Source organism: Lissotriton helveticus, chromosome 4_1 (assembly GCF_964261635.1).
Source record: "Lissotriton helveticus chromosome 4_1, aLisHel1.1, whole genome shotgun sequence".
NCBI lineage: Eukaryota > Metazoa > Chordata > Amphibia > Caudata > Salamandridae > Lissotriton > Lissotriton helveticus.
Window position 1 is genome coordinate 726,390,385 of NC_136063.1, and position 13,137 is coordinate 726,403,521.

General features: G+C 44.9%; 1 protein-coding gene and 1 long non-coding RNA gene across 2 annotated transcripts in view; both read right to left on the bottom strand.

Moving 5' to 3' along the window:
• Positions 1-8,846, bottom strand: part of DSG2 (desmoglein 2) — a 486,965-nt gene extending 478,119 nt beyond the window's left edge. The window contains exon 1 of the mRNA XM_078687378.1: positions 8,668-8,846. Coding sequence (XP_078543504.1) covers positions 8,668-8,700 — 33 coding nt within the window. The 5' untranslated portion in view covers positions 8,701-8,846. The remainder of the gene's footprint in view (positions 1-8,667) is intronic.
• A 3,877-nt stretch (positions 8,847-12,723) lies between these two features.
• Positions 12,724-13,137, bottom strand: part of LOC144827310 (uncharacterized) — a 56,689-nt gene continuing 56,275 nt past the window's right edge. The window contains exon 3 of the long non-coding RNA XR_013610128.1: positions 12,724-13,131. This is a non-coding gene — a long non-coding RNA (uncharacterized LOC144827310). The remainder of the gene's footprint in view (positions 13,132-13,137) is intronic.

Below are 13,137 nucleotides of genomic sequence, written 5' to 3' on the forward strand. Positions count from 1 at the left end.
GTCGCTGGATACATCTTTTCCAACTTCCCATGAGGTTACAAAACCTTGGTTAGCACGTGCTATTAGTATGAAATCGATGGTTGATTTACAACCCCTTCCAAAAAAGGTTGGCTCAAAGGGTGCAGGCAGGACACAGTTCTGATTGGCAAAGGAAAAATCAAAATTGAAGACGATATCATTTAACAATGTCCCCAACTTTGTATGGACAAAATGTGTCGGTTCCTCCCCCCCATAGTCGTCCAAGCCGAGTCGGTGTGTGGACAGATGGTACAATTAAAATCACCGACCCAGATTATTCTTGCCCCCTTGGATAGGTCAACAGCTATAGCAATGTGCCGGCACATATTAATCATAGTGACCTCCAATTCGCCATTAGGGATATTGTTGTAAAAATTCACCAATACAATGTTCCCTCTGTAGCCCCAGGTAAGAGATAAAATTTGAAAAAACGTACTAGAAAGCACTTTGTTAACCTTTACCTCTGCAGATGTTGAGACATATATACATAGCCCACCCTTATTGTGACCCAATGTTGAGAGCTTGGCCGGAGAATGAAAAGTCTGATACCCTAACAAGTGTAGCTCTTCATTACACCATGTCTCCTGGAAGCACAGGATATCATGCTTATGTATCACATCCAGCCAAACTGAGTTAGTGGTTTTACTTGCTAACCCTGCCACATTCCATGATAGAAGGGTGTTTAAATAAGATACTCTGCTATCAACCACAAGTGAACTGCCTTTACTAAATGGAGAAGTTTGCGATCGCAGGGGTGATGTATTTGTGGTGAGAGAAGGGGTCCTAGAAGTGACACTGGAATAATTCAGGGTATTTATTTGAAGGGAAGGAGCAACACTAAACATCGGGCTATCTCCAGATGAGTTTTCCCTTGGCCGCGTATAAACTTTAGTCGCCTTCAATGGGCTTACCAAAGGATATTGGATAGTTGAAAACAGATGTTTCTGGGGCTCCTCCGGTCGCTTTTTTCTTGTAACTTGCTCTTGAAGTCATTCATTTTCATCCAGTTGTGAAAAAGGGTGAAAAAGATTGGCCAGAGGTATGCTCCAGGTATCCTTGGGGTTATACGATTGAGAATTATCCCAATTATCCCAATTACTGCCAAAAATAGGGTTTTGATATTTTGGCGGTTGCTGGATTGGCTGGCAGAGTGGAAAATGAGAACCATAAGTAGGGTCATACGGGTTCTGCCCCCTTGTCATCATTGGGAGATCTATTTTATGGGGAACAAATGGTCTATGGCTCTTGGGTTGAAGTGGGGTGAGCCTAGGTTGAAAGGAAGATGGAATTTGTGCCATATTCGGCGCTTGGGCTAACATCCGTGGTTTTAGGGCTCCATACGTGTTTTTTTGGTACCAACTATTCCTAGGGTTGGGAATTATGTGCCTTGGTGGTAATATATTAGGAGGAGGTGGCTTCAGCATAGATTCAGGATAGAAATAACCTAAGTTGTGCGTTGAAATCCCCCCTGTACCCGTCCCGGGGAACCAATCACTAATAAAAGTGACTAGTCTATGGTCTTTGAAGTTGACAATGATCACATCGCCATCTTCGTCCTTAGGTCTAGTACCTACCCAATTACATCGCCTGACCGAGACGATGTCACCATTTAGATGCGAGGGAAGTGGTCTATGTTTCCGCAGCCAGTAGATGACCTTATTTTTTAAATTGTCTTGAGGTTCATACTTGCCGGGTGGCAGTGGGGGGACCCCTGTAAGTACAATGACAAAGTTTAGGCTCTCTGGAGGTAGATCAGCGGTGTCCCTTGGGCTTCTTCTGGCAGGGTTAGATGCAATAGGAAAAGACTTTGTTTTATTAGAGTGAATATTATGGGTCCCTATATTTTTGCTAGTGGTGTTAGTAGCTGTGGCGAGAGTATTTTTAGGTTTATCACTGGATTTATTAACCTGCACTGGTTTATTGGCCCCCGCTAATGACGGAGAATTTGATTTGGGGGTGTTACTCCCAATATTCGGTTGTTGGAGAGCTTTTATACGCTGACTAATATTGGTGGAGACATAAGGGATACCGGGCGAAGTACCCTTCAGCTCTTGCCGAATTTGGTCGACACACTCACCTAATCTGATAATCCGTTCTGTTAGAGGAAGAATTAGAGCCTTTAAAAGGCAGTCAATGTCGTTCAATAGCCCTGCATAACTAGGCACAGATATCGAGTTAGGGATCGTATTTTCCGATATCTCCGTTGTTCCATCCACTAGGGGGATAGTAGGCAGAGAATGTGTCTGGGTCATCGGATTATTGGGAGGGACGATTCTCCTTTTTAATACATACTTTCTTCTTTTCTTCCTCGGCGGAGAGCCACCCACACCCTTAAGATGTTTACTAGGGACCTTAATAGGTGATTTTAAAGACTTTCCATCGGGTCTGTTGGGAAGATGTAGATCTGGCTCAGTTGGGGTAAATACCGGAGAAGGTATGCTTTTGTCGTAAAGAGAAGCCAGTTCGTTTTGATTAGGACTTAAGACTATAGGTTGTGTGAATGATGGGTAAGGGGGAATCGAGTCAGAAATAGTTATAGTATCTATCTGATCGGGGGACTGAGTTAAAAAAAATGCGAGGGATATCCTCTATAGGGGGAGAGGTATTGACAACATCTGTAGGTGTGGTCAAATCTATTAAAGGACCTGTGACTATATCTTGGAACTGAAGGGGTCTATGTTTTAACTTCTCGATAGAGAGACGTCGCTCAGTTCGTTTCTCTGCGAGAATAAGCTCCCTACCAGCCTCATTCTTTATTTTTGCAAAAAATGTGTCCAGGGGGCCAAGAAAGGAAGAAGTAGACCCTGACATGCCTAGAACAGAGTTAGCCTCGGGACTAGACATCTTGAAGGGAAAGGAACTAATGATATTAACCTTTATAAGGACACAGTAGTAACTAAAACTGCAATGGTGAGATCAAATCAAGGGCACACACTCAATGGATCTCAACAGGGTGAAACCGGGCTAAAAAAATAGAAGTTAAATTAAAAACTAATAAGGACACAGAGAGTAAGCCCAGCCCGGCCGCTGTCGGCCCCGGACGGCCACAGACGGTCCCGCCCTTGTCCCGGGCTTCTCCCGGCGCTCTCCCGCGCTGCGGGTATGACCACTCCTCTTTATAGGAGACCTCAGGTTACCAAGGGGGCGGGGCCGGCAGGGAGAGGAGCCCAGCTGGAAAACGGGCGCGCGGGGACTCCTGGTCCGTGGAGTCCACCCGCTGTTTCCTCGCAGCCCTGCCGGTCACCAGCTGATACCCCTTGCAGACAAACAAACAGCCGCTGTCACCGCGAAGCGGGACCCGCGCAGCGGGTCCGGCGAGCAGCAGCGGTTCAGCAGGCTGATTCAATGGAGGTCCGTAGTGAGTGGCGTGGCTTGGCTCCAAACAGCAAATCCGCTGAGGGAAGGACAGAGAGCCTCTAAATGGTTGCGGTGGATGGGGGCGGGGCCGGCAGGGAGAGGAGCCCAGCTGGAAAACGGGCGCGCGGGGACTCCTGGTCCGTGGAGTCCACCCGCTGTTTCCTCGCAGCCCTGCCGGTCACCAGCTGATACCCCTTGCAGACAAACAAACAGCCGCTGTCACCGCGAAGCGGGACCCGCGCAGCGGGTCCGGCGAGCAGCAGCGGTTCAGCAGGCTGATTCAATGGAGGTCCGTAGTGAGTGGCGTGGCTTGGCTCCAAACAGCAAATCCGCCGAGGGAAGGACAGAGAGCCTCTAAATGGTTGCGGTGGATGGGGGCGGGGCCGGCAGGGAGAGGAGCCCAGCTGGAAAACGGGCGCGCGGGGACTCCTGGTCCGTGGAGTCCACCCGCTGTTTCCTCGCAGCCCTGCCGGTCACCAGCTGATACCCCTTGCAGACAAACAAACAGCCGCTGTCACCGCGAAGCGGGACCCGCGCAGCGGGTCCGGCGAGCAGCAGCGGTTCAGCAGGCTGATTCAATGGAGGTCCGTAGTGAGTGGCGTGGCTTGGCTCCAAACAACAGTCTGTCAGTTAACCTCCTAGTAATCAACTGCAGCTTTACCACAAAGTTCTAACGAGCAACTAGAATGCTATTGTTTTGTAATCAAGACAAAAAAAGTGAGGCACTTCTGAATGCATGAAGAGCAGGCCGAAGTAAATGAGCATTAGGATATCGATGCAAGCATGAAACCACAGGGATAAAAATAGGAGGTGATTTGTGGGATGATTTTAATTAATTTGAGGCATAATGTTTTTTTAAAAGGGGCAACAAATAGTTAAAGACAATGATATCTGCATAAATATAGCATTCACTTCCCACACCATTTTACACAGCCTACCCATCTTCTCGATCTTAGTTGAAAAAAAAATTAAGGATTAGAAGTTCATTGATAAAACCAATGGTTAGGGTGACGTTATAGTAAAGTGTTGAAACAAAAATGTCAAACTAATGATTAAATATCAAAACACCTCTGAAATTCGTCAGTTATAGTTTACTGAGCTAATTATACCTTACGTCCCTGTCATGCACTGCATATGGCCTTCCATATTACATCACTTATGGTATTGTAATGACCTCACATATTACATCAGTGATAAGACCACAGTCATATACAGCATAGTTACCGAGTGTACATGTGCAGGTCGATAATATGGAAACAGTGTAAGCCCTGCAAACAAACAAATGTAGCAATACTACTGGCTGAGCTCTCCCTTTGAATTTCCTGCCTTACTTGCCTCTAATGCCCAGGCAGGGTGGGTGATGCTGGGTATTGAAACAAATAATCTTCCAGGATTTGCTGCTAAGGCAGCTGGGGTGAGTGGCAGGACATTACCTGTTTTTTCATTATTTTTTTAACGGTCCTGAAGAATTGCCAAAGATCTCCCTTAGACAATATTATGGTGAGAAACGTGTCGACCACCAAGGAGTGGAGTAGAGGTTCCTGCACCTAACACAGAGAACACACTACCCTCCTTTATTATTTTTACTTCAGGTAAGGTACCCAAATGAATAAAGTATCACAGAGGAATCCTTAACCTATTTTAAACCACTATACATACATCTACCATCTACATCAGACTAGGCCCTCTCACCCCCACTGCACCCTTACGGCAAGGAATAAAAGATCTCCGATAAAGAGCCCCTTTAAGGGTGGCCGTTGGGCATTGCAGCGCCGGTCCAACGAGGAGCAGGCTCAAATGATGAAGCATGACACCTAGCTTGCTGGGTGTGTGAGAGCCTAGTTCCACTTGGAGGAATCCCCCTCCTCTTCTATTGACACGACCCCTGTTTTACTTTCTTCACCAGACGCATCTGTCTAGGTGGGTTAAGGTGACGACTATTTCACCTAGGAACTGCGTACCACTCCTTTTGTTCCACTGTTATTTGGGCAAGTACGCTGGACCTATTATAAAAGCCCTACCACCAATCTCTCCCCCTTCTTGATAAACATTTTTTTTAATGAACATTAACTTTGGAAGCAAGGGAGAGGTGGGTTGAGTGCCAGAATACAAGTATGTTTGCCATTGTTACTGTGATGTTGCGAAACAGGAGGTCTAAGGCAGTCAAAGACAATGCATCAAATTAGCATGCTATGGCATGTGCAAAATAGTGTATGAACAAGAAAACTGTAAATGGGGTAGACTTCAATGCTGAAAAGTTTGATGTTTAAGGGTTTCAAGCAGCCTCATCAGCAACTAAAGCTTTGCTACCTTTGCGTAGAATTTCAAATCGAAACCTCTCAGTGGAGAACAACCACATTATAGTTTACTACCCATATAGAATACTAGAAAACTTTACAATGTATCCATTAATAGAAAATTCTATAAAATTCAGTTCAACCTACAAGTGTAAAAGTGTTTCCCAGATTTATTCCATATACCTAGGGCAACAGCCAATTCCACCAAATGCATGTTTAGTAAAGGTAGCCAAGCTAGAGAATTAATGCAAAGAGCCAAACCAGTGAAACATCTTGGCTTTAAGAGTCAAAACAAGACTAACTGGCAAGAACAATTCTTTCTCACATTCTTACTCCATCTTGCTATTGGCTTTGACTTCCTCTCTCTTGCCATCTTAAGTTTTTCCATGTATTTTACTCTCTTATCTATTTCTTTCTGGCTCCCCTTTCTTCGCTCCCCCCCCCCCCTTTCTCCACCCTCCATCTCTCCACTTAGCCCTTTCACATCCCTAATTTTCATTCACACACTCAACTCAACTACCTCTCTCGTCCAAGTCGAGGTGGAGCCACATTTAAGCCTTCAGTGGCTCACCCAAGGCTAATGTTCAGCTCATTATGAGATATTGTTAAATGTATGTATTTGTGGGTACATCATGCAGTGCAGCCCTCTAGATCCAAGCAGCAGTGGATGGCTTAACAGGGTACATTTATTACAGTGGTAGTAGCATGTCCAAAACAAGATGCTAAATACAGAACAGCATGGGGTGATTAGTTTACCGTTCAGACCAATCAACCCTGTAATGTGGTGTGAAGTAGGGGGATTGGACACGAAACAGTGACAGTAAACAGCATACTGTACATTTGTATTTTTACATTAAACCAGTGGTCGAATTGAGTTGAAGTATTGGAACTGTGAAGCCATGCGAGAGGGGGCGACAGGGTGAGTGAGCGAGCATAGCCGCGAGGTCAAAGGCATGGCTAAAAAAAACATGCTGTCACTTTGTTTCTGTCTTTCACCTTCAGGTAACTACATATAAAATAGGCACAGATTACATGAAAAATAAATGCAAGTTAAGTTAATCAGTGGGAAATGCATAATCGTACATCATGAAACCTCTATTAGTTAATGTACTGCAGAGGTCTGTATCTGTAAACAGGAGCCTCATAAGTGAATCCGGGTTGGTGCAGTGGAGAATACTTGTGTATATTTAGTGCTATGAAGTCTCAGTCTGTGAAAGAAAGCACTATGAATATGCAAGTCATTATTTTAAACTTGCATTACACACAAAAAAATCAGAGGCTGCTACAAAATGCGCAAAAAGATTTAAGATAAAGTGCTTCCAAAATATACATTTTAAAAACCCAGAGCGTATTTAGTGCAATTTTTTTATGGCGGTCCTTTAAAAGCACACACTTCACAGCTCAGATGGTAACTTCCTTGCAACCACTGAAAAATACGTGTCATCATTAGGAAGAGTTAAGGAATTCCATTAATTAAAGCCAATACCGGCTTGCAAGCACCCTTTACATTTGCACATTAACCAGTAGTGCTAATTTACATTTCTTTCACACAAGCAGGTACCTTGGCAGGAAATCTTGTTTAGCTGGCTGCCAGTCCCTCGGTTTCACTGGGAGGCGCTCTGCATTACACTTTTGCTGTCCTGGAAGGCTGTCTTTTCACAAAAAGTTGGGGGGGGGGGACTGCTTTTCTTAAATTAAATAAGTATGGGCACGTCAAGCCCCTTCCCGTACCACTTGGAGTACTGCAAACATTTACAGTTTCATGCAGATTCGAAGCATGTAACAACATTTTATTGACTTAACAAATAACTCATCACAAAAGGCATTCAAAATAGTAAACATAGGCACAGAACATGTTTATCAAAGTATGAGATGACCAAGTCGAATTCTAAAAGCATATCTGGCAAATTCAACTGTAGCTTTGTAAAAAATAATTTGCAAGATCATCATAACATGTTTACTGTGTATGTTACGCAGTAACCACAGCTCTTGTATAAAAATGACTAATTATTCATACCAATTGTAAAGTGAAGGACGATGCAATGAACTAGACGCAGTAATGCCATTCAAGAGTTCTTTTCAGTTTTATACAGTGCGATCTTGACACGAAGAACTTATAGCGCTATTCATAGCCACCGAATTACACATTATACGTGGTCGAATTCTTCTTTTAGGCAAGGTAGATTAAGCGATTTGCTTACAAACACAATGTGTTTAGGAGACGTCACGACTCGAACCTAGTTTTCTTGTTCCAAAATCAGCACCACTGTCCCTTGGGCCACACCTCACAAATAAATAGCCCACCCTACCGCTTTCTGTTTCAATAAGGTGATTTTTCCCCCCAGTCTGCGCCATAACTTAAGAGGAGGAATTCTGCAAACCATCACCAATTGAAAGTGTGACTGTCAGTTAAAAAGGTGTGACTGGCCTCCAGAAAATCTGTTCAAGTCCTCACACCCACTAGCCTGAAGCAACACACAGTTCTGAAGAGAACGGTTGAAAAGCATTAATATAAACTTTAATTACCGTGTTTACACCATAAACAAACAGGAAGTGAAATTACAATTTAACAAACTGTAAAGATCAAAGTAGCAATTTAGTAACAAACATTTCTCAATATGTCTACAATCTACACACCAAAAATTGCTCTCGGACAGCCTTTTCAGTTCAAAGATTGCGGATTTATGTTGAACAAACTTGCTACCAAATAACACCAATACTTAGTAGGATGAAACAAAAACAACATTCCACAGTGGTAGGAACGGTTAAAGTGATGTTAAAACAAGGTGTGTTATGTATAAGAGGGTGGATCTGCTTTGAAAACGAGAATGAGGGTCGTACAAACTCTGCAGACTCAGCAAGAGTCCCCAAAAGCAGAATCGTGGGGAAACATTTTTTTTCCTCCACACCGGAAAACTCCTCCCTGGAAACAAGACACCAAACTCTAACCAGGGAAGAGACCGGAATTGAGGTAGCCGGTGGCATAAACACTCACCAACAGCAGGAACAGAGCGGGCAGCCCGGCCATAGCAGCAATCTCAGAGCTGAGGGAGGAGCGGCCTCTCCGGTCTCTGTACTCCGGCTTCCACAGCAGCGATACGGGGGCTCTTCGAAGATCCCACACGGGAGTAAAATGGAGCCACCCTCACTCAGCCTGAGCCGCCAGGGAGGGAGGGGGAGGGAGCGGCCGTTCCAGAGGGTGGGGCGGGGCCAGCGCCGGAACCCTAGCCTCACCTGCGACATGACGTCACGCGCTCCAGGGCGCAGGTAAAGGGATACCCCACGGATTGCGACTCACCAGCCCCTCCTCGCCCCGTGACGCATTGTTTATTCCTTCCTGCACCCATATCAGGAGGCAGGTGATCAGTAACGACCGGGGCATGTCAGTAAATAGGGGTCGCCGCTGACGGCAGTAATTCTTGAAGGGAAGCAATTTAAGGGAAACCTTGCCTGTCCACAAGCGAAAAGTAAGCCACAGTGCTCGAGTTCGCCACCAACCGCTACAGATTATTAGTAGTGATGGCACTCCTCCCCCCCGCCGTTGGCGGCACTGCGAGGTGACAAAACTCAAACTAGTGCCCACGGCTTTTGAAGCTTCGAACTTTATTTTAATTGTGTTACATAACATAGGAGTGATGTATTCAAATATATCTTTACAAAATAAAAAGTCTGATATTTTTTGGAGAAACATGCCCAGCTAGTGTCGTGTGTATTAACATCTAACGCCGATTTCCATTAGTTTTGAAAAAGGCGACCCTCTTCTCTGGAACTAGGTAAACTAACCACCCTAGGCTTACAGCCTTGTCGTAGAAGTCATGCTTTATCGGTACGCAAAGTGGAAAAATAGAAGACAGACCACCTCCATCTATCTAAACATTCTGCATCTGCGACATTCCTGTCTACATCTGTACTGCTCCGCCCTCAACATACCCCACCCACACAATAGAATGTTAATGTGCCTCATTGTTATCAAAATAATTCTACCCCTCCTCTTGAATTCTACCCCTCCGCAAGAACCTGCTGCGAACACTGCCACCTACATACACACAAGATAGCTGACTTACTTGCACATTTTATTTTTCACAAGTGACGTACGAAAACGTTTGACCGCCAAAGAAAAAACAAATTTAAGCATAAAAGGAATTCCGGCCCAATAATGAAGACTAAGAATACCCAATCACTTTATATTTGACTTTAAATAATAATGCACACGTTTTAAAAATATTGTTTTTGTCATAAAGAATCCGAAACAATTTGTTATTATTTCCCCCCTCTAAAATTCACAGAGAAAATACCTTTTTGGGAATACGGGATGCAGCACAAAATACGGACACCAGAATAGTGTGAAAAAGGCCTCTTTTCATTGAAACGGGTGCACATCACAATTATAAACCTGGGGCAACGCCGTACAAAACTACCACCCCACTATACAAGATGGTTACCATCGTTAACTACCCCACCCCTCAGCAACTGGGACCTTTAACATCCCCTGCATGTCTACAGCAGCTGTTAACCTGTAACTAACCTAACTACCTAATGAACCTTGAACTTCCTACCAAGTCCTAGCGTGATCATGCCTACCCGTCGTCCCCTTTCCTGCTGCCAACAAAAAAAAACTTGGCTAAACCAAGCCAACTTGTCTTCCCAGCTATGCACCTACCTCAAAGCAACAACCAAGCATTTCCCTATTACCCCTGCATACATGTTCCAACCAAAAGCCACCAATGCCATAAACCCCAAACAAAATAAAAATCCCCATATAGCGGAATTTGTGTCAGGGACTATGTGGGGAACACAGTGAAGGACTTGGGCAAGGACTGGGAACTGGGTAGAAAACTTACACAGGAAGAGGAGTACATCGCTGCCCAGGATCATACAGGAGTCAGAGGAGAAAAAGGGATCCAAAGAGGAAGCCTGTACAAGTGAACAAGATGGGTAAGACTTAGAAAGGAAGGGCACTCACAAAGCAATTTAGCATTCAGAATAACTACACCCAGGATGAATGTGGAAGACATATATGAAACAACATTAGCAATAAAGGGGGGTGTGGGGTAAAGCACTCAGGAGCTGACACACAGGAAGACTGAAGCTCAGTAAGTTTCTTACCCACAATTGCGGTTACAGATACGGACTGCAAATACCCACATGTAAGATATGGATACAAAGTCAGGGTCTGTGGAGCTTATACCTATGGTGATGTTATACATGTAACTCAAAGACAATACTCACAGTGAACAAGAAACACCACCTAGGTAGTCAGCTGTGCCCACGGATCCTGGCGATCAAACAAGAACGCGCAAGGCAGTAACAGTAAAGGGGTAGAACTAAACACAAGCACAATAGACAAGGAGCTAGCAAGGAGGAGTGCTTAACATGAAAGGTAGGAAATGACTGGGCACACTTGGCAGAAAGCAGGTAACAAACAAACAAGGTAACAGAAGTAAGACAGCAGAATAGAAAGACAGCAAACTAGAACTTGAACCAAGGAAATGGGAAGTAAGGCAGGGACTGGAAACGGATATACAGAAGAGGAGGCTACAAGGGTATACTAGAATAGTGCAGGTAAAGGAATCAAGAAAACAAAGAAGCATAGAAGGCAGTATTGGGGCAGGAACAAGAAGTGAGGTAAGGCTCGGGAGTCAAGGTAGCACTGCAGGCAGTGCTAGTTCAGGAACAGGGAAATTACTAGAGCTCAGGAGTCAAGGTAGCACTGCAGGCAGTACTGGTTCAAGGAAACAGGACATATCTACAGCTCAGGAAACAAAGAGTCAGGAGAGCACTGCAAATCAGGAACAAGAAATAGCCAAGCCCAGGAACAAGAACAAAGAATAACTATAGCTCTGAAACTCAGGAAACAAGGTAGCACTGCAGGCAGTGCTAATTCAAGTACAAGGAATAGCTATAGCTCAGGAACTCCGGAAACAAGGTAGCACTGTAGGCAGTGCTAATTCAGGCACAAGGATTAGCTATAGCTCAGGAATCAAGGGACAAGGATTAACTATAGCTCAGGAATCAGGAAACAAGGTAGCACTGCAAGCAGTGCTAATTCAGGAGAAGGGAAACAGCTGTAGTTCAGGAACAAGGAATAATAAGGCTCAGGGGTCAGGGTAGCACTGCAGCCAGTGCTAATCCAGGAACAGGGAAAACAGCAGCAGATCAGGATCAAGGCATAATTAAACTCAGGAAACAAGAATAGCAAAAGCTCAGGAGCACTGGAAACAAGGATTGGTCTCACCGGTAAACAACTACAATGACCAACCTTGGGCTGAATGGAGCTGGGGCTTAAAAGAGCTCACAGTAATCATATGCATCAGGTGTGAGCAGGCTAGCAGCAGCCAGCCACAGGTGAGCTGAATTCCTCCACCCATCCTTGGCCTGCAGGGGTGGAGACAAAGCAGTGAACAGGGAATTCTGGGTAATGGAGTTTCAGGCATGAATAGGCTAGCTTCATGTATAAGCAGGCTGGCTTTCACAAAACCCGGGATGGATTGGGAATGGATATCAATTCCCAATAAGTGTCCAAATGCCTGGAAGTTAGGATATTTATACAGGTGAGCATCTGGAGGCATATTAGAACACTGGAACCCCCCACAATTCGGCCCCCTGGTGGTGGGCACGAGAGCACAGGGAGCGAATCGTGACAATTTTAGGACTGGGAGGGAGCACAAACATTCTCTGCCACCTACTACCAGCAATGGGTTACCACAATGAAATGGTGGCTGGTATCCAAAATGGCCCCGTTTTATACCTGTCCTGCATTGTAGCCCAATGAAAGCCCAACCAGTGCAAAATTGTGGAGCAGTCGTGTGGATTGCTCCATTCCCAAAATTATCAAATGCCCCCCAAATCCCCATTGGGAAACACAGAGGCAGAACAAACCACTGACACCAGAATAGTGTAAAAAGGATGCTTTTTATTGAAACAGGTGCTCATCGTAATTATAAACCTGGGCCTGCGCTATACAAAACTACCACCTCACTATACAAGATAGTTACCTATGTTAACTACCCCCACCCCAAAAAACCCTCCCCCACACAGCTCAAACCTGCAATTCTGTACCTCCTCATGAGATGATCTTAAGCAATTGGGACCTTTAACCTCCCCTGCATATCTACAACAAATATTGACCTGAGACTAATCTAACTACCGAATAAACCTTAAACATCCTACCTAGTCCAGGCATGACCTTGTCTACCCATTCCCTTTCAGCCTGGATTGCCACTGTCAACAACAATTAAACTTGGCTGAACCATACCAACTTGTCTGCCAACCGCCACCCAGAAAATCCCCCAACAACTTTTCTGCCCCTCAAAACCCGTATGAACTTAGCACACATCGAAAACCTTAGCCAGGGCCTCCTGAACCTGAAGCAGATACAATTGCATTCCCATGTAAGATAGATGAACGCCATTGCTGCTGAAAAAAACTCCACTGGAGACCTCCGGGCCTGGAACCAAACCTGAAA